At 37.4% G+C, this 22,515-nt stretch overlaps 1 protein-coding gene across 2 annotated transcripts in view; it reads left to right on the forward strand.

The window, feature by feature from the left end:
- MACC1 (MET transcriptional regulator MACC1) overlaps window positions 1–20,710 on the forward strand; it is a 33,307-nt gene extending 12,597 nt beyond the window's left edge. Inside the window, exons 2-5 of one of the 2 annotated variants that reach the window (XM_015853867.3) lie at window positions 5,377–5,491; window positions 7,866–9,904; window positions 11,578–11,766; window positions 17,138–20,710. In XM_015853867.3, the coding sequence (XP_015709353.2) occupies window positions 5,377–5,491; window positions 7,866–9,904; window positions 11,578–11,766; window positions 17,138–17,353 (2,559 nt within the window). In that variant the 3' untranslated portion in view covers window positions 17,354–20,710. The remainder of the gene's footprint in view (window positions 1–5,376; window positions 5,492–7,865; window positions 9,905–11,577; window positions 11,767–17,137) is intronic. The other variant, XM_085538505.1, reaches the window with a different exon arrangement.
- The last annotated feature ends 1,805 nt before the right edge of the window (window positions 20,711–22,515 follow it).

A 22,515-nucleotide genomic window follows, 5' to 3' on the forward strand; every position in this document is an offset into this window, starting at 1 on the left:
TCACGTGAAAGCTATAGCTCACAAGGACATAAATAGTTAGCAAAAGTTCTGAGATTCCTAGTTGAGTTCTCATCCTTCTAGGTTATTATAAAAATATAAAAGAACAGGATAGGCAGTAGGGCTCTGGTTTACATGCAGAACACTTTACATAGAAGCCCTACCTTTGCTGTGCAATATAGTTTATATTATGGTGGCACTGAAACACACACACGCAAAGAAACACTGAATCACTTAGAAATGGAAAATTTATAATCAGATTGCTAAATAAAAGATGCTCCTTACAGAGGGTGTCCAACATCACTTTTGAAGGTGTAACTCATGGGATAACTGTCAGTAGTAAGTTGTAAGCTCTGTGACCTCCAATAGTGAAGGAACTCTGTGCTCCCACAGTAAGTTTATGTAAACATGGCACTTGAGAATCCATTGTGTTTGTCTGCTTGTTTGTTTTTTAAAAAATATCACTATCATTGTTCTTAGAGGCTTTTGAGAAGAAGTAAATGAGCTTTTAGAAAAATTAAGGAAATAAACTTGGGAAGTTCTTTGTTCAGAATAAAGAAGTAATATTATGACTTAATGGTACAAAGTTGTTAAAGACATCCTTACTTTCCATTTTCAGTTGTTTAAAAATTTATTTGGTTATACGGGTGGAAAAAAAAGGTCTATATCTGTATCTCTCTATATATCTGTCTTTTTTTCTGATGCCAAAGAGAAAGCATAACTTATTTCAGTGTGGTAGTTGAAACATAAAAATACAACATCAAGATTTATCTAAGCATACTCAAGGTTTCTGGAAAGCAATGTTCCCATGTGCAAGGGAAAATAGTAAATTATATATAGTAAAAAAATAAAGGCCATTGTCCTTACACTTACAACAGGCAACTTTGTAGTCTAGATGTGTGGAATGAAAGGAAGGGTGTTTGCTTTGTAAAGGGAGTGTAGGCACTTTTTGCTTGCAAAGTATTCTCCAAACTGGCTACTTTGGGTAGTGCAGAGCTAAGTGGAGGCTATAAAAAGCCCCTGGTGAAGTTGTGGAAATGTACTGAGAGGATGACCCACTTCAGGTCCTGCTCTTTGTTTCACTAAGACTACAGTTTTCCCTTTAAAGCTAGCTCAAATGAAGTATTATGAGCAGCGATTATGTTGGTTACAAGCATCACCACACAGAGATCTTGGGTCTGCAGAAACCTTAAAACCTGGGTTCAGGCAGGAGTGTGATTGCATCTGCAAATCACATTATCGTAATATGATAAGTTTTCAGAATTGAAAAGTAGGTACCAAATGAGTCAATTATTTAAAAACAGAATAAGTTAGTAAATGTATCAACTGAAAACATTTTCTCACCATTATAGGCAAAGTGACAGGTAATAGGATCATACTAGGGTACTAACATTGCTGATGCTAAGTATTGGTAAGATAGGTAACATATGGTTGAGAACTTTAGTTTGAACATTAAAAGCCACTGCTTTCTCAGTACAAAATCAGATACAGAACCAATTTTTCAACTGTGTCACGTATCCTAGGCTAAGGCAGTAATCTGAAGACTGTATCACATCAACTGAAAACTTTGCTCGTTGTCCTTTGCTACCATTAGCTACAGTACCATAGTTCAGCGTTGTGGTCGAGAGATTGGTAGGCTCATGTCCAATGACCTGTCTGCAGACCATGAGTACCAAGGGACTGTTGTAATACGACCCATTGGTGTAACTGATATTCAGTTGCAGATGTGTTAATCTGTTTAAAACAGGAGGTATTTTAGATTTGATGATGATGTGTAGTACCTTCTGAAACCATCTCTCTCCTTTGTTTTGCTTTCTCTTTAGAAATCCTTTTCTTCATTTGATAGAAGTTAAATGATTCTGTGTATTTGTTTAGGTCAGGAATACTGTATTTAACATTCTGATGAGGAGGCCTTGCACCATTTTCAGAATTATACTTGTAAATTTAATAATCCAGCCTCTGTAACTAGCAAGTCATTGTCCTGCATGACAGCTGAGTGAGCCTGAGGAATGTAGTACATCTCCATCATCTGCTTGTGTTGCTTGTCTTGTATTTGCAAATGGCAAAACTTCTAGATACAAATGCCATGAATCATTGTGAATAATGCCTGAATATCACTACATGTGCAAGGAGTCTGTGGGGTGAAACTGCCACAGTAGAACTCTGATGTTAACGCAGACTCTTCTTGAAGCAGGCCAAACAGGGCTAAGGTTGAATGAAAGGCATATTGCTGGTGTCTCACTCTGGGATGCTGATACATTAAAAACGCAAAGGAATGCGTTCTGTCTTGTTTTTGAGGGCAGAGGCAGTGGGGAAGTGTTTGCTTTTGGACTTTGTTTTTTTCCTCACCACTATTTTAAGCACAGCAGGACATGTTTTCTTTGGTAGCGACTCTAGAAGAAGAGAAAAAAAAAAAAAAAAAAAAAAAAAGCACTTGAATTTTAAAAGACCTGGAAGACATTTCCAAAGGCATTGCATGCAGCAAAAATGCTGTTTGCAGCAAATCTGTCTCCTGGCTTCTCTGCAAATTTCAGCTTTCTACTTGAGACTTTCCCTCTAATGTGTTTTTCTTCCCCTGTGACAGTCTGCAGCATGCCTGCCACGAGCTATGTGCTCTGCTTTCCCTGTCCCAGTGGGTTGATCAGGGCCCTCCAGGCAGTAACAGCAGTCTGCACCTACCTACCTATTTCTTTCTCTCTTACGGAAAAGTGTCATGTCTATCTACAGTCAGGTTTGCTCTCTGGTCACCTCCGTAGATTATCTCTTTCCAACTTCTTTACTTCTTCATTTCCTACTCACTTCATGCTGTGAGCTGACATACTATCAGTCAAATAATTCTCTGCACCATTAAGTACTTGTCAGGTTACATCTTTCTTACTCAGCAGCTACAGCAAATGAAAAGCATAGCTTCTGTTTCTTCCCATACATAATTTCCTCTTTCTGCAGCAAAGATTTTTCATAACTTTTCCCTTTGCTCCTATTCAGCAAGGTTTTTCATCCCATGTGCACTCATCTCCTGTGCAGGTGATCATCTGAACTTACTGATGTAACTTTCTAATTAATAGGGCTGTCCTATCCAAAGCTGCAGTCAGGATACTATTTTATCAAAGAATTTATGCACAGAGAAGGTGAAACATTGGGCTTTCTTATTTCCAGAGTCTGATACAGTGGCACTGGGAGTTTAAGCACTCCCAGCACTAAGGCTGGAACACAGAGGAAATGGGATCCAGCCCTGCTGTCAGATCATGTCACTGTGCTCAGGACACACAGCACACAGTACCCCCATGGTATGTGTACAGCTTGTCCTCAAAATTTCCCACATCCCGTGGCATCCTGACCAAATGTGGTCACTGTTTGCAAACAAACATCTGGGTTGTCCCCCTTCTCTCCTCCTCTTTCTGGCTGGCCTGAAGTCATGCCTAAATCACAGGGCTCCCTCATCATGAGAGAGAGGCTTTATTTTTGAAATTGGTTTTCCTTTTCAGTATCTGTCTCTACTGTCTTTGTGCCAGGCTAGTGGTGAAGGTTTTAACAAGTTCCCAGAGGAACCTTTCAGGAACTGGTTTATTCTTTCTGCAGAAGTTTGTAGTGCGTATAAGATTTCAATATGCAATCTTGTTCTCATGTCTCTGGCATACACCCACTGTGTAAGAGATTTGTTTTTCTTTCTCTCTCTCTTCCCCTAAGGGTTCTTATTTTAGCCTTTATGCAGCTACTTGCCCTCTCTTGCCCTATCCTCATCTTAACTTACTGCCTCCCCTTTCAAAGAGCTACTGAAATACCTGTTCTTTTTATTAACTATTCAAAGAACTGTCAATAAATCATAAGTCAGGGTTCAGTGCTGACAGTGCACATGCACTGATGCTATAAGAAGTAAACTTTCCTTTTGCAAACTTACTGGGAGTTTAAACTATGGATACCAATGTAACGTCTCTACAGTCAAGACTGGTGATTAAACACCCCAAATCCTCGAAATGGAAATCTGAGATAAAAATCCAGCATACTTTTACAACATTTTCAGTTTTTCAGCATTTCAAGATACAGCAGAAATGGAAAACATTTACTCTGTAGGAAAGCAGATGCATTATCAAAGATAATGCTCCTTACAGCAGATGGTGATAATTTTATACAGATATGGGATATCAGCTGTTGGAATTACAGTGTCAGGGTGAAAGAGGCATTTTAGATTTGGTTTCAGTATGGCATTAGTAGCAGAAGATACAAACTATTAGTCTTGGAGGCAAGCTTCCAATGTTATCTAAAATCAGCCTTTCTAAAGCTGAAGCCTGAGATTTCTTGTAGCAGGAACCTAAAAGTGCTTGCAGCCCCATGACAGCAAAGGCACTGGCTAGCTGTCAGCCTTAGCCAGACATCAGCCTTCCATCCTGACTGAGTGCAAATCAGCATCTGATCAGATTGCCATTTGCTGAAGGTAGCCATTGTCATAGGAATAAAAGGTACCAAGTTAAATTTGCAGTGGAAAAAAAAAATCACATCTTCAGCCACTGCACTGTGCACAATGGAAACAGTCATCCGGCTTCCAGTTTCTCATTCAGTAATTTTCTAGTATAAAACGTACTTCTTTTTTCCCGTAATTCACCTACTGGAACCATCACTGAAAACTCCTTTTTTTTTTTTTTCCTTTCTTAATTTATTATTATTTTTTTTTTTAATAACCGCAGCAAAACCTGCCTCAAGGCATTTCCCCCCCCCTCTTTTTAATCACAATAAAAACAAGATCTGAGTCAGCTGAAGTTTCTGTTGAAGAAGTGTCAGGTTGCAGTACAGCAGACTCCTGAACAAAGCAGGCTGTTATTCTATCCTGTGGATGGACCACAAAAAAATCTATAATTTGCCCATTCCCTTCCCCTGTTTTTATTTATTTATTTTTAAAATTCCATATGTCTTAATGGTTTTATTGGCTGCTGTCATTTACAGTGTTATCGGGATGGAAATATTTTATATTACTTGACAGAGGAATGAACAGATCTAGACCTTCTCCTTCAATGTTTCTAGTCAAGCTTAATTGAAAACAGGAAATGAGATGTTTATTATTATTTTTATGAAGTTTTTATACAAGCCATTCATAATGGAAATTAATGTATAACTGGCTCATTTATACTTCCAGGACATATAATTATGTGATTTGTTTGTTTTCCCCAAATGCTAGGGTGCTGCATTGTACTGTAGCTGTCACATCTGGTGCTTTTGCTTCAAATTAGGCAGTGAGACTCACTCAGGACTGCAGTGATCTTGGACAAACTCCATAAATCTGCTCTTAAACCATAACGTCACTTACCAAGTTTTTTCATTTACCCCATCACATGAGCAAAACTCCTGCATACTTGCTAATGTTTTACACATTTATCTGTTTCCTAGGAGGGAAACACTTCCAGTAGTGGAACAGCCTCCCTCCCTAACTCAGAGATTCCACGGAGCAGGTCAGAGGGCACTCTGATTGACGTGGATGACCGGATACCTTCAGCCACCTACAGTATGTCTCTAATGCTGTTTTCTTTATTAAGGTTTTCCATCTCAAGCTTGTACTTCTGCAAAACTCTTGATAGTATTAAGAGCTACAGCTACCCTGTAAACTCCCGCACAACTGTTGTAGTTTGTTTGTTTTTCTTGTATTGCTTGTGCTTTGTGCAGCTCAAACCATAATGTTTATCCTTGGAGTCAGAGTGCAGGGTTTGTTGCACTGTCCCCTAAGAGAAACTTGCCAACATAAGATAATTTCCCTGTCATGACAATTGTAGTTCAGTCAGGTTAGGAGGAATCATTATCCTTATATGAATAAGTGCTATTTAGGATGTGTTGTAGATGGAGATGGGAGGAGAAGAGAGAAATCTTAGCTAAACTTCATTAATGTAGCATTTCTGTAAAATAGAAGAAATCTGAAAAAGGAATTTTGACATTAGCTCAGCTTAACAGCTTGAGTTTTGGACTGTAGAAAACCCTGGGTTGAATGTGATCTGTTAATGTGAGCTAAAACCAGAATTACTTCAATCTCACAGTTCTTTTAAACTAAAAGTTAAGGAAACATTCTCCTTCACAACATAGACCTCTTATCTTTTGTCCAGTTGCAGATGTGACTAATGGTGAGCTTCACACTTGCTGTCCTTGCTAATGTACTGCACTTCTGTAACTTGTGCAGTTTGCTTGGCATGCAAGAGACTCCAGGCAAATGACATGGGTTCTGTCAGAGCTTTCTGCTCAGACTTCTGTGGAAACATACAATTTAAGATGGAGTCTGGGATATTTTTATTTTTTTATATGTATATATAAATTCATAGACTTTTACTCCATATATATATAAAATATGATGTTTCTACTGCAATAGCATTGGAATGCAGGGAAAGCTTTTGGACACTGGACAGAAATGAAAGTCCTTTTCAATTGGTGACTGAGCAGCCCAGCACAGTGTGGTGGCCTCACGCTTGCTCCTGCTGGCAGCTCCTTTCAAAGACTCTGGTTGAGACAATGCTAGAGCCTTCCAGATGGGCAGCTAGGAAGCAGATAATTTCAATTTTGGTTCTTCTCATTTGGGATTTTACTGGAACTGTGGAAAAATTTCACTGTTCAGGCTTTTTGTCACAGTTCACGAAAAACTGGAACTGAAAAGTACAAGTGTTTCAGTTCTTTTTTTAGCTGAATGCACTGCCATTCCTGTACTTCAGCAATAATTAATAACCTTGAAAACTGCTATGGGAAGTGTAATAATGAAGGATATAGACATGCTGAATTAATAGAAATGCTGAGTTTTTTAAAAACTAAAATTAAAATTCCTTATAGGATTTTAAGCAAGTACAGAGAAAGGGTGGTATAACCTTGTATGGAACAGTGCCAAACTATTAGTGACAGAAACTCTTAGTGCAAAAAGTCAAAGAGACTCTGTAGCAGGAAGTGTGAGTCAATCAACATATAAGCCATTTTTTGTGAACTATTATTAGTATACTGTTAGTAAAAAATATTAGGGCATTTTATATTCACAGCAAATAGACATTGTTAATGATAAGTATTCTTATAAAAAAAACAAAAACAAAAACAAAAACCCCCCACACATTTAAATATCACTTATATGCCCTTATTTGTCTATTTATTGTTTATTTCCTATTTATTTGTCTATTGAAGATAAGGCTAGATGATCTCAATGGTCTTTCCAAATCTTCCAGGATTCTATTATTCTATCTAAATGCAATCTCAGAAAAACTATTTGCCACCAAATCATTTTTTTTTTCTGAATTTCAGATTGTAAAGGAATTCATAAATAATAAAAATGATTTTTTAAAACAAAAGCTGGTAGAACAAATTCCTCTCACACTGAGATAAATTGTGAGAATGCTGATACGAATTAAATACAAGCTCTCTAACATGAAAAGGAATTCACAGTGTCTGAAAAAGGAAATAATTGTTGCTTAATTTTTGCATAGAGGCAGTCACAAATGAAAGAAACCAATGGAATTTTGTAAGAGACCAAGGATTACTGAAATGTAATGGCTTAAACCTTATGGGATCTTAGCATGCTTGATGCTACTTAACATTTCTTGGTGTTCATAGTACTTTGCAGAAAATTTTTTACATCCTTCAGTGCTGATTTGTTAGTACTATTATTATTATTAGTTATAATGAAAATTGTTAATGCTCATTAAAATCATTGATAGTCTATATTGATGCTCTGTAATGATCTGAAGTGAGAACATACAAATATATCCCTTAACAACTTGATTCGTACATATTTGAAGATGATAAATGTAGTCACCTGTCAGTCATTTTAAGAGTGTCAGTTGGAAATTAATGGAATGTCTCAAGTTTCTGTGATTTAGGAAATACTTGGTGTTCTTTTTTCCTTTTCTTCTCTTAAACAGATGTCAATGAAAGCAAAATGGATGTGGATATTGAGTGGTCTGATCTCTTCAAACATGCCCATACTGTTTCCAAGACTAACCCTTTCTGGAACGAACTGTCATCTTCCAACCCTTTTGTACATGATATAGCTGCTTCCAATAGAAATGGAAACAATAAATACTTTCCTATAATGAAAGAAAAGTCCTATTTGTTCTCTAAAGTTTCTAGTGACAGAGATTCTTTGGCTTCCTCAGGAGATGAGCTAAATCTTGATTGTCTTCTAAGAAGGAGCTCAACAAGAAGATCTGGACGATCCAAGAGTGTCTCTGACTTCTTGGATATTATTGATAACCAAAAATTTAATTCTCATAAGCCAACACCTCAAAAAACTACAGTTTCTGACACAACGTGCCTTCAAATTGACCGTGAAGCCTACAAGATGGCTTGGTTGAGTCACCGACAACTTACTCGGTCTTGCCTAGATTTAGAAGCCATGAGCCATAGTCCTGGATGGGCACAGACACAAGCTACAGACATTCATGTAGTTTGTAAACTGAATCATGAAGGGGGTTCAGTACAGCTACCTGACTCCGATATCAATGTTCACGTCCCTGTGGGTCATGTATTACCTGGAGAATTCCAAGAGGTCGGTTTAAGGGCTATCCTTAACCCTCCATCATCATTTAACAATGAACTGTCTAGCACTGTAAGTCCTCTGATAGAACTTACATTGAGCAACCTCAACACAAAGGAAGCCATTTTTCTAGAGGTGAAAGTTGCAGCTAAAGTGAAGAGTGACCCTCTCAGTCAAGTTATGAGTGATATCGTGTGTTTTTTCGGTCTTGATAAAGAAGGGCCTTTTAAGAAGCTAGAAAATTGCTACACTTATCAAGATACTATACAAGTGAAGATATCAGACCTGAGTCATGTGATGTATGCAGTGATTGCAGTACAAGCAAACAAACTCCAGCCTCCAGCCACTAACGTCTGGGACTACATTCATAGAACTGTCTCAGTTGGAATTTATGGTCCCAAATATATTCATCCATCTTTTACAGCGGTTTTTGCAGTGTTTGGTCATAACTACATTCCAGGAAAACTTACAGTTTGTGATATAAAAAAAGGAGGGAAAAATATGCCCCCTGTAGTGTTTCAGCTGTGGGGAAAACATACATTTCTGCTTGAAAAGCCCCAGGATCTAAGCATTTCTTTGGTTTCCTGTGATCCAGATTTTGAAGTGAAGATGGAAGACGAAGGCAAAAATATCAAAGAGGAAGAACTGAAAACTGGTGAAATGGTCCGCCAACAATTCCTGTTTTCCATGCTAGGATGCAGGGAGATGCATTTCTTTGTTTTTCTTGTTCAGATTAAAGTCTCAAAAAGTAGCCAAGTAACACAGTTCCATGTTACGACTCCTGATCCAGCTCCAAAATTAAGTGGAATTATCAGTAGGCCACGACGCTTACAAAAACGCAAAGAAATCAAATCTGCACCTTTGCTTTTAATACCAACAGTTAAATATCCGAAGTTTCAAAACAAAATTTTGAATGTTAGTACTTACGGAGTGGCTTTGAAAACTGTGCTACGTCAAAATAAAATTGACTATTTGCTGGAATATTTTAAAGGAGACACAATAGCACTTCTTGGTGAAGATAAAGTAAAAGCTATTGGACAAGCTAGAATAAAAGAATGGTATGTGGGAGTTCTCAGAAGAAAGATTGGTCTTGTACATTGTAAAAACATAAAAGTGATTTCTAAAGAGCAAGCTATGGACACTACTGACAGTGAACTGACTACCAGGAGTCTTGTTGAACAGATTACATTGCCATTTAAAAAACTGACTTATATCTACTCAGTAGTTTTATCTACAGTATCAGAGAGTGTTTATGACTGGAGAGCATTGGCTGAGGTGCTAGGGTATTCACATATATCTTTGGATGACTTTAACGAGGCACATGGTGATAAAGAATCAGATAGAGTTGCACATGTTGTGAGGAGGCTAAAGGAAGACTGCCATGCTAACAAAAAAAAGAGACTATTCCTTTATGAGCTCATTATTGTAAGTATTGAGTGAACTAACTTGGTTATTGGGAATGCATTGCCAACAGGCAAATCAGTAGTAATATATGAACAAGAAAATGTTGTTCTACACCTTCATAGGAACTTTTACCAACCTGAACATATCATTAAATGTTGTAGATACTTACAGGTGGAAAATGCATTTAGACTCTTATGAAAAAATAATACTTTAATCCATTTATTTTAAACTGTGTTCTGTAAATATACTGGGAATCTTGCTCATGTAGTATGCTGATAGGCTGTGGTTGAAGTAGGTTTACCTTTTATCATGGAAGTCATGAATCAATCATAAATTGCTTACCTAAGCGATTCACAGTTCTAATTAGAAGCATTCAATAACCACACATTGGGGGAATTCTGTTATTTCTGTATGTCTAAGATTGCCCTGTATTTTTAAGGTAAGGAAACTGTGACCTAACTGCTTGTTGAAGAGAAGATTTTCTCTCCGCATTTGACAATTTCAGTGTTGTAGTTGAAATAAGGGCAACACTGAAAATATTTTAGTACTTATTTGCAGTGGTAGAAACTTGTATGAGGCCTACTCTGAAAGTAATGCTTCCTATTTTACTATGTTGGCCCATGAAGTCAGAGGAAGATAGTGGTGGTATGTCAGTAAACACTGAACTTTCCTGTCAATATTCCATTACATTTTATTACCATGTGACAGATGGCGGCAGAGGGGCAGTCCACTTTGCCAAAGTGTAAAGGGTCTCGTTACTGTATACTACTGTCTGCTTCTCAGTAGTGTGACTTTATTATTCTAGATGGGAACTAGTATGAAAGAGTTTAGGATCCATATTGACTATTTTTTGGGTAGCTATGCTAGCCAACCATCTTGCCTACCAAAAATTGTACTGTTTCCATGAGGAATTTTATGGAACATTTTTGACTAAAATAGACAAGTAGCTGTTTTCAGGTAAAAAGCTTGCTACTGTATAAATAAAATCAGTATCTGAAAGCTGAGGAACTTTCCTGCTTTTGGTTCCTGATATTGCACTGGCAAGCCAATATTTTCTGTGGAACATTTTTCTGTTAATTTGAGGATAAAAAAAAAGTTAATAACCACCACTCATTTTCTCATGAGCTCTTGAGGAAATAAATAAGAAATGAGAATGCAGCATTTCAGGATTTTTCTCCTGGAAACATGTTAATTCATTTGCTCTTGAAAGATCATTTGGCATAGGGAAGTGAGAACTTTCATTCTCACATTTCTGTGTGACGATTAGCAAATTTTCCATTGTATGAAGGGAGTAAATCAAAGGGTACGGGCCAGTGTAAGCAGTGTTCTGGAAAAGCAGTAGACTAAGGACCACAGCTTAGTATAACAGTACTTTAATTTCAATTTTAAGTTCCATATCATGCTCTAAGATAATTTGATGGACCAGATATTTTTGTTGAAAAAAAGTGTTTTTCCTTCAGGATCCCTTAGCTAGGCAATATCCCTGTGAGACTGGAATGCTAAAGAAGCTGAATGCCAGCCTATTTTTTTCTTAAGCTTGTGGGCAGCTTCCCTATGAAATTGTTGGCAACATGTTTTTATTGGAAAAATATTTGTCAGCTTAAAAATGTAGACTAGTGCTCTGAACTCAAATGATAATGATGTTTGTAGGAAGTTCCTTTGTGAAGGAACACTAATGAAAATGATTGTTACAGGCACTTCTGAAAATAGATTGCCAGGGATTAGTGGCCCGTCTTACCCAGGACACTATCATTTTGACATCAGCTGTGAAGCTTGGCAAGTACTGGCGGGAGCTCGCAGAGAAGCTAGCCCGACTCACAAAGCAACAAATAGAGGCTTACGAAGTACCCCATCAAGGGAGGAGTGGAGCCGTAGCTCTGGAGGTAAGGTTTTGGGTAACATAGTTTGCACACTTGCTCCTTTCCAGGGACCTTTCTTCTTCCTTGCTGTGTGTAATTCTTTCCTTTTATAGCTACAGACTCTGTATTTAGTTTGTGATCTCTTCAAGGAAAGGAATTCTTATCAAGTTTTCCCTGCAATTATTTAGATTTTCCTTTGAGGCCACTTGTAGAATGTTATGCCAAATTAATTTGCTGTGGAGATCTTGGTATCTCTCTATCTTGAGTTTCAAATCTTTCCATCCCAGGGGTCACTTTCAGTCCCTTATTGACCTGCCATCTCATTTTTAATCTTGCTCATTCTTCTGTCTTTCTCTTTCCTGGCTGCTGTCATTTCAGTTGCAGTAAGGAAGACCATCCAGTCCTTGCATGAGCCCCTTCAAATCACCTTCAGTACAGCTTTTGTTCTTTCACTGAAAGCAAGCTTAAGTCTACTACTAACACTTCCCTGTTCTGCGCCCCTGTCAAATTTGTCACCATCAGACAAAGGCAGTGTTACAACAGGCTGGAATCTGACACCAGTTCCACCTCTGTCCTTTTATATGAACATGGCATTTTAGTGTGTGTACAGTCAAGGGGCAATTTAGGCTGATAAGTATATCTCCAGTGCTATTTGAAGAGGATCAGAGGTATCCATAGCATCCATGCAATGTGACAAATGTGTCATTAAGACTTAGGTTGGGCTCATGCCCACACTTCTGAATTGAGGGCCAACCTGTACTCCTTACACATCTTAGCCTGGGCAGCTAACTTTCTTCCTACATTTCTCTTCTTACTATGTCCACTGTCTCCCACAGAGTTATGTGCCAACAACTGATACTTCTCAGACTGGGTTTTATATTGAGCATTCTCTTATGTGTATCACTGAATGTTGCTCACTGTGACTTTTCTGTTTGGGCTTTAGTATTCAGGATTGACTCTCCCTTTGCCTGTAATATACTCTGATTATTGCATGTAATGCACATTATCCATTCTAAATCCTTTCTCTGTCACATCTTGGTACCTAACAAATCGCTTCTTTTTGCCATTCACACCTTCACAGCAGCTCAAGATATTCTTTCTTCCTTTTTCATTCCCTGTAGCTGATTCTCCCTGTTTCCTGTTGAGCATATTTTCCTTTCTACAGTCTAAATCTGTTGAGTCTTTAATCTTAGTCTTATCTGCTTTGTTATTACTATCAAGGGATTTCTGCTCTGATCATGAACCACCAATTCTTACTCTGAATGCCTTGCTCCAGCTCCAGACCCATATTTGACTCAGAATCCATGCTTTCACATACAGTGTTCTGCATTTACTGCAAAATTCTATCATTTCTACTTAAAAACATTTTCTACTTTTCTAATCTTGCTTTTCTTTTTGAGCTATTTCATGGTTTGCTTTGTTTTGTTCTTCTGGGTACATTACTTGTGCATGGATGCATATTTCTCCTTTCTGTTTTGTTTTGTTGTTTTTTGGTATTATACAACTCTACCAATCATTTGACTACTACTCTCTTTCCAGAGAAAAAAATGTAACCTTGTTATTAGCTCTATTTTTGAATTCATGTGTGAATGACTGTCACTTCCATTTTTAACTTTTGCAGTGCCTTGTCTAACTTTTTAGACTTTTGTCTTACTTGCTAAGCTTCCTTTGTTTGACAAAATCAAATCTTTCTTGAGCGAGAATTATGGAGTTCATTATACCTAAGCAATGTGTGACTCCACTGGCCTCCATGGTATTTGGAAGTCCTTTCTTAGCTCCCAGACAGTAGAAACAACCCAATCTTAAAACACTTCTTTCAGCATAATATGTGTAATGTATATACATACACATATATATGTGATATTTATTTTGTTATATACATATTTACTTCACTTCAAATATATAGGTTTTATATACCCATCTATATACATTCCCACATAATATAAATCAAAGTATAATAAATCACCTACAAGATTCTCAATCTTCCCATGACAGTAACTTATGCCTGAAGATAGTACAGTCAAGTTCAATATTTAAAGCCAGCACCAGATCCCTGAACTTCTCAGTGGTCTAGTGAATCTAACCTTTGTGTTCAGCAACCAGTACTCTGCTCATAAAATTTCTTGTGTATGTTCAGTGGGAGTGCCTATGTGGGATGCAAAATGAGTATAGCTAATGTGGTGTAAATTCATACCTGTGTGCAAAAGCCCCCATGATTGTCACCAGGCTAGTGTTAGTCTGATTATTTATTTCAGAATGGCTGCTATTCCTTTTGCTTACTTAGTAGCTACAAAAGAAACCCCATTAAAATAATCTTATCTTGGCCTGGAGTTTTTAGTTTGAAATGCTGAATTTTTTTATTTTTTTTTTTATTTTTTGCTGATAGTAGTTGGTGTGTAAGTGAAAAACAGAAAAGTTGAAGGAGTAATGAGATCTGACTAATTACTGACTATTGTCTGAAAACATTAAGGAATTCATTAATCAAGGACTGTTCTCCATCAGAAGGAATGATCGGCCAAAAAAATGTTTCTATTTCTAAACTGAATATTTTTCTTAGTGAGAGAAATCTTCTCTTAGGTGATCACAAAGACAGCTTGAGGTGCATACAATTGATGACTAGCTTTTGAAGTGCTTTTCATCAGTAAATTCCAAATCACTTTACAGAGAATGTAGGTATCATCATTATCTACTCAGCAGAGGTAGTGGGAGCAGAGGGAAAACCCAGGCACGTAGCTGAGATGTGATTTGCCCAGCATGCTGCAGTGATTTAATAGCTTGCCTTAAAAATCTGCTTTGTTGAAATTCGTCAGTGTCAAACCTGATTTAGTTCAGCTGTTGAATCAGAGTGTGTGAATGTGGAGAAGGACCTACCTCAGAAGCCTGGTCAGCAGTATTAGTTTGGCGTGGTGAACTTGTGGGTTACTACCTTGTTGCATTATTGATGACCAGTTCATAAAGATTCTTATTGTCTACATTTTTCTTTTGTCTTGGAAAATAAATAAATAAATAAATAAATAAACAAAAGAAGGAAAGAAAGGAAGAAAGAAGGAAAGAAGGAGAGAAAGAGAAAGAGAAAGAAAGAGAGAAAGAGAGAAAGAGAGAAAGAGAGAAAGAGAGAAAGAGAGAAAGGAAGAAAGGAAGAAGGAAAGAAAATCAGTTGAGGAAAGCATGGTTTGTATTTTAGGCCTTTTAGACAGTTCTCTGATTGCGCAGTGTCAGACTGACCTTCAATGTAAGTCAAAGTATAGCATCATTTAATACTCCTTGTCTTTTCACATACTAGTAAGGATCACCAGAGAAAGGCTGTTCCCTAATCTTTCAAATAGCCTGGTCCATCAGGCTATAAGAAAAGAAAGGAGGAGACACAGAAAAGTCATAGCCAGCAGTAGCATATCAGGAAATCTCAGTTTTCTTGTTTGTGTTGCTTATCAAGCTAGAAGTAAGAATAAAGAAACTCTCCAATGCCATCCTCCATGCAACCACAGTGAGCAGCTTTTCTCATTAAAATATAACATCAGGTATTTATGGCTGTACATTACAAATGTTCATTTGTTTGCTTCTTTGTTGTCTACTCATTATTGCATCTTATAAAATGAAAGAATTTCTTATTTTTCATTTCTTCCAACAACTACCGAATTACTTTTCTTCCTCCCTGTGTAACATTACAGTTATAATTTAATACTAACTTGCTTAAATCAGCATTACGCACCACTCATGTTGAATAATGATGATACCCTTCTCTCCTGTAGAGCATGAATGACAAACTTCACCCAAAGCACTGGCACTTTCTTATGGCTTAAACTAAAGGCAGAAACCAGACTAATAAGACTGTGAGGTACACTAACAGGGAGATGAATTGTATGGGTTTTTGCATTTAAGGATGGAGGAGAAAAGCAGCTGAAGATGAGGGAGGCACTGCCAGAAACTACAGTAGAGTTAGTATTGAAGTAAGTTAGGAGTTAGTTCTTAGCTTAAATATGGACAAAAGTTCAAAAACATGGGCAAAGCTACTTGTTTTCTCAAACGATCAAATAAATACAGTGCAAAATAAGGAAGTGGAGCTTTACATTGTCTGTTGCAAATTCATAGAACAGGATATTGAAGAAATAACCAATTTCCTTCTGAATTATCCTTCAGTTGTTTCACCATTAAGAAAGGGAAAAAGATCTTAAAAAATCTTTTCAGAATGAAGTGACTTCTGATCACTTCTGTGTGTATTTATACGTGGGTACACATCAGTTCATGCACCTTTATTACTATGCATAAGTGTATTTTTCTCAGAACACCATATGACTGACAGTACTATTTAGGAAAGTGAAGTGTTTATTTATTGCTTTGTATTTCATCCATACAACTGATAATTAAATTGCTGTTTGTTTACACAACCTCTGTTGCCAACAAGGAGAACGGAACTAGTTGTCTAAGTTAAATTTTCAAAAGCAGCAGATGGGAAGGCTCGATTTCTGTTTGTAAACAAGAGCATACTTACTCTGTACATCAGCACTTTGAAAGATGCAAGTCCAGCTTGGTATATGAATCATGCTGCCATATCTGCATTAATGCCACAAGGTAAATAACACATTACAGCTAGGAAAGATCTACTCAGATCTACTCCATATTTTTTAGGCATAAAATAATTAAACTTATTGTAATTTGCAATAATGAGCACTGGTAGCTTGCTTTCTCTTATATATGTATATATTTAATTTGTATTATTTCATTTATTTATAGCAGGATAGTTTTTAAAATAGCATGCTCTAATTTTAAGAACATAAAAACTTTTGATTTTCCTGCACTTTGAGCAGTTTTCTTTGTTTGTTTCCTCTATTTTGTTTTTCTCTATTAGTGCGTAGATCTTTCAGTTGATGTCACCTGAAAATATTTTTGTGTAGATAAGAACTATGTTTAAACATTCTAGACTTCATAGTGGGACAGTGGAATCTTGACAAAGTGGGGCTTTAACCACCAAAATCACAAGTCAAATTCTAAACAAAACTGCTGTTGGATATATATGTTTCAAAAATGGTCCAGGGGAAAAGCATTTTCCTTCTACACTTGTGCCTTTAGTTTTACTTTCAGGCATAGATGTATATTGATTTTGTGATAGTTATCTGAATGAAAACTTTATATTTCTCTGAGCATTCTAGAATTTCACATCAATGAAGTATATAAGGTTTCTAGATTGTTTAATAAATATGCCTTACATGATAAAACATGTCAATGGCTAGGGATCAAATATTTTTCTTCTTTCTCTTTTCTCTGTCTATTGCATAGTTTTAACCTTTTTACCTTGCATAGTTTTAACCTTTTTACCTTTTTTTTTTCTTTTTTTTTTTTCCTTGTAATAGTTCAATTTATGCAATTAAGCTTTTTTACAATCTTCCCTTATTTGCAGATGATGTGGAAACCTGCATATGACTTTCTCTACACGTGGGCTGCCCATTACGGGGACAGCTACAGGGATGTCTTACAAGACCTGCAATCAGCCTTGGATAAAATGAAAAATCCAGTAACAAAACAGTGGCGAGAGTTAACTGGAGCACTGATTCTTGTGAACTGCATGGAAGTTTTAAGGGCAAGTGCTTTCTCCAGAATGGAGGAAGAAAACTAGACTACCAAGATATACTTTTGGAAAATCTAGAAACAGTACACTTTCTGTGTTTCAACAATGCTTGCAGAGCAGGGCTAAATGCTGCTGATGTTGAGTCTGGCTCCATGGTTCTCAGCTATAGCCATTCAAGATTGCCAGGCCTTGCTCATAGCTACTGAGGAAGTAAGAAAAGGGTGAGGTAAAAAATGACCTGAATACTAGAGGCTACTTTCTACAGGGAGCTATTTCTGTTTGCACCAATTTCTAGGTGGGAATTAGATCTAGAAACAGAGCCTTGCATGGATGAGTGCAGCCCATGGGGCATATGTTTACATTGTTTTCATTGAGGCATTAAAATCTAAATATTTAAAACATTTTAATTGCTGTTCCAAATCTTCAATACAAACAGAATATGTAGGATTACCTAGAAAAACTAGTATTCTTTGTCATAAACTGGGACAAAACTAATTTTCTTCCAAGAGTAATTCAATAGTTATTTACACTTGGAAGCAAAGGCTTGTGCTGTGCAATCCTTCCAAAACAGCTTTTGGTTCATTTTATGAACTCTTAAAATGAGACATGCAATGCAGTAGTCAAGTTGAATTGGTTTGTTGATGTAGCTCGAAAGGGTTTTGTGTGTGTCTAGAAATACAGCAAGCTTTCTTTGTGTACACTGTCCATCCCTCTGATTACTTGCATATTGTTCCTCTGATATTGTTAATTAGGGAAGTCTGGCTTGGTAGACATAAGGTTTGTAGACTGCTTATAACCTCTTCTGTTGATCATTCTTTTCTATCTTATTGTATGAGGAATATGAGTGATGGCTATAATTTTAGTTAAGTAGAAGCTTCAAAAGGTTAAAGCCATTTTAAGCATCTTTAATCCACATTCATTCAGAAACATTAGCATATGCTCATGACAGCTGGGAGAAAAGAAATCTGGGTTCTGTCATCAGTGGTTGACAAGACAAAGCCAAATTCTTTCTGGAGTATCACAAAGGAGTAGCATTACAGTTAAGAATCTGTGCTTCTGCTGTTTTCTTATATGACCTCTACTAACAAGGAGGTTTTAATGATTCTAAAACCAAATAGCACTCGGAATTTTTTTTTTCCCCTCCTCTTTCCTCCAACCTTCTTTCTTTTATCATTTCTTTAAGCTTTCCCATTGCATTCATAGCTCAGAAAAGAGTTTGAGGAAAGAGCTCTTGCTCTGGTAACTGAAAAACTCCCTCAACAAAAGACCCTTAAGCACGAAGGCATGACTGAATTAGCATGCATGCAAGTCATTTGGCTTTAGTGGACTTGTTCTTGATTTGCAGTAGATTGAAGGAATCAGACTACAGAGCACTGTCTTTGTTTATCAATGAAACCTGGAGAAAAAAGATACATTGTCAGAAATTCCTGCTGTTTCAGTTGTTAACACCTGTTTCGTACCTTGTCTCCTCTAGTTTTAAGAAGAGCTGCAAAGAAAGTATAAAACTCATTCTCTTGTTAGCTTGTGATTCTGTTCAGAGACCAGCTGTTCTTCTCTGCTTGCAGTTATGAGGCCCCCAAAAGGGGAAAAAGCATCTATTGGCTTTGCTGTGCTGCTGGATAAGGAAAAGGTGCTTATTTATAGGTAAAATGCCACATTGAAATATTAAAATTATACATTTAAAAAATAGAAATCAAATTAAAATAAATTATTTAAAATAATCCTTAAACATAGCACTGCGTGCCCTGATGAAGGTTTTTGTACATTTTCCAGATTTGGTCTCAAGGCCAGTTCCTTTCATTGATGTGAAACAACAGCAAAATTGTTTCTGCGTAGAACAAGAGTTGAATTTGGCCTGGTAGTTTTAGTAAATATTGACTTAGTGAGTCAGTGTTCTCCTTAGCTTGCAACATTAAGCAACTGGTCTTTCAAGTATATTTCTTTAAAAGGAAATTTATACGTCTCTAGTTGTACCCCACGCTCTGTATATTGTGGGCTTTGGCTGTTAATTGTTCTCATTTCTGCTTTAAGCTTTTGCTTATATGAATGAAATGTGCACTCGTGCAATATTCTGTTTACTTTAGCATCCCACACTGGATACATGAAATAATAGGTATTAAAATCTCATATTTTATTTAGTGCTATAGTATTCAAAACCGCAAAATGCCAGCTGAGAGTGAAAGCAGCTGCATGCAGCAGCAGCACACATAGAGGAGCACACGGGTCTGGTAAACACACTGTTCTTGACCTTTTCTCCTTTCTTCCCACTCTGTCAAGAGAAAACAGCTTTCCCATGAGCCTGCATACATACCTTCCTGGGTTTCTGCAAAGCGGTTGAGATTAATGGCTCTCTGAGAGGAGGCAAAGTGAAATAAGCATGGTCCTTGCCTTAAATGACCTCCTGTTTTCAGTTCCTTTCAATTTCCCTTTGGATGTGTAGGCAGACAAGACCCTTTCACTATTCTTCTAACATCTGGTACGGTTCTTAAACAGATAAAAAATGTGTGAGCACCCAATTACTTTATGGTTTCACCTAATGATGAAAACTGGAAAAATAATTGCTGCAGCTCTGTCTGCCCCTGAAAGGGGTAGACATACTGCATGGTGGGCAGCAGTAAAGGAAGTCTAGCTGCCACTCACACTAGAAATGCTATAATTTTATCAGCTAAGAAGCCATTCCTGTTCTTGCAGTGCAGATGACTCTGGTCTGTGACATTTGGTGGCACACTGCAGTGACATGTTTCTAAATTAACAGGAGAGAAATGCAGATCCAAAGGCACAACTCTTTGTGTATGTGTGTGTGTGTGTGCACGTGTGTGCACTGAATTGACTGTAAAGACATTCTTTAAGCATTTTGGACTCAGTAAGTGATCAATCCAACAAAGATTTCCTGAATAATTGTTCAAAGCTGGGGATGGTTATACTAAGTTCTTGTCTTTCTGTTTCATCATGTATGGACAGCTGAACCAAATACAAATAGAAGGCTTTGCCATTTTGTTCTGTTTGTGTTGTAGTTATGAGAATACCCATGAAAAGATAATGCAGCACAGAATGCGAGGGTTGGATGTTTTTCCCCCTCAAAAAGCATGTAGCAAAAGGAATTCCATGCATTAATGTGAGAGATTATCCCAGCTGTTAAAGCCTCTGGAAAAGTTCTACAGCAATTGTAGATATGTAAAGAAAAAGTTCAGTGTAAGTGGTAACTTGTTCCTGATAGCTCTTCTGCTGTAAATATCTACAGACAGTATGGGATGCAGCCTTTCAAATTACCTGGAGATTGTTCTTAGTACATATGTGCCACTTTGTATGTGTTGCCAATGTATATATGTAATCTATTTTTTTTTAACTAACAGTATATATTTTTTAAACAAAATAAACAAGGAAAGATGATATTGTCCACTGGAATCTTGTATGGATTTTATGTTGTTTTTGTAAGCCAAGGAAGAGAGGTCAAAGATCATGGTTCTGTTAAAACCTGAGAAATGAGTGATGCCCATATGTACTTTTGAAAGTTCTGTGCTAAACATACTGATGTACACTCATTTTAGCCTGTTTATAAGTAGAAGTAATTGGCTTATATCACTCCCTGAGGCAGCAGAATGAACCAACTGCTGAGAGCAGGGCTATCTGCAGAGGTGATGGGGCAGCCAGTTCTCCTCACAGGGATGCGTCCTAGAACACAGTCCTTTCTGTGGCAGAATCATGCCGGTAAGTTTGAAAAGGTGAATCTTTGTTTGAAAAGGTCATTCAAAACTCTCACAAGCTTCTGAACCTTTGGAAGAAAGAGATAATACTGCTGTTCAGATTTAATTATATATTTATCTCATTTTTTCTCAAATCATTACTGGATATCCTCATCCAGTTAGACAGTCTATATCCTAGAAGTTCAATTAACAATCGTGAATTTAATTTAAAACTAAGTGGCATGAATTACTATACTGACTGGAAAGTGCATTTACATATTCATTCTAAATCCCAAGTTTTAAAATGTAAATGAACTGGCTTGCATGGAAGAAGGAGTGCAACACAATAGTCCCAAGAGCAGGCAAATACAAAGGGCATTCAGTTCCATTCCATAACTGCAGCGTTTTAAGCGTTACAATCTTGGTAAATTCAGAACAAGATCTAAAATGTAACCTTGGCAAATACAATATGTTGAGAAAAAAAAAGAAAATCAGGACTGACAGGGAGGAAGTGAATAAACAATGATTGTTCTGTATGTCTCATAACAGTGAAGTTATCAGGCAGTGAGTTTAAAAATAAGCTGAAGTGCCTTTTCACACAGCAAGGAATTGCAGAATGAGTTGTTACAGGAAGTTTTTGAAGACAAAAGCATAAATGGGTGCAAAAGACAGACGGCCAAATTTATGGAAAAAAGCGCCATATGGAGTTGATGGTCTGTATATAGCCACCAGCTGAGTACAATGCAGTCAGGGAGTGGGAATGCAGCAGGGAGAAGCGTATCCCATGCTCACTGTATTCCTCACACTCTGTCCTGCAGGCTGTGGGGCTGGAGCAGGCAGGCATCTTTCACTCTGACACTCCTTCTGCTCTTATAACCACCACCCTTACATGGCCATCGCATCCCAGCAGGCTCCTTTACACTGCCCTTGTGTCTCCATGCAGGAGACAGCTTGTACATTTATTCTGCAATGAATAAGGCCACTTTCCTGGTCCCTTGCTTCAAGTGCCAAGAGCAGCTGGTTGGAATGAGCTACCATCCACTGACTTGGATGCTGAAGTCTAGTCAGGGAAACAGAATCCAGTCAGACTTGCCCTATTGTCTTTTTCTCTCTCAGGATCCAGCACAGCCCAGTGTCCTGCATCAGAGAGGAAAGCACAAAGGGGTTGGAGTATGTAGGGGAAAAAAGGAAGGCAAATTTTTAAAAAAATCTCACATGAGAAGACTAATTTCATAAATCTACTCACAGATGGGATATGTTGGAATTGGAGCCTGAAACCATTTTGTAGAATGCCACCCTCTATTCTTCTACTTCTAAGCTTCTATTGTTATTAATAAAGGAGACTTAATAAAGCAGTTAATGTATGGTTTAATAATGCAGCTGATAAAACTTATTGCGTGTAACTGAAAAGTTCTCTCTGGAGTCCCTCCTGAAAGACTGTTAAATAGGATTATCAAATCTTAAAACAACGCCAAAAATAAAACCCGACAAAAAAACACCACAAAAACACCCGAAGCCCTGAAGCTC

This window comes from Coturnix japonica, chromosome 2 (genome assembly GCF_054131305.1).
Source record: "Coturnix japonica strain WE chromosome 2, WE-NBRP24, whole genome shotgun sequence".
NCBI lineage: Eukaryota > Metazoa > Chordata > Aves > Galliformes > Phasianidae > Coturnix > Coturnix japonica.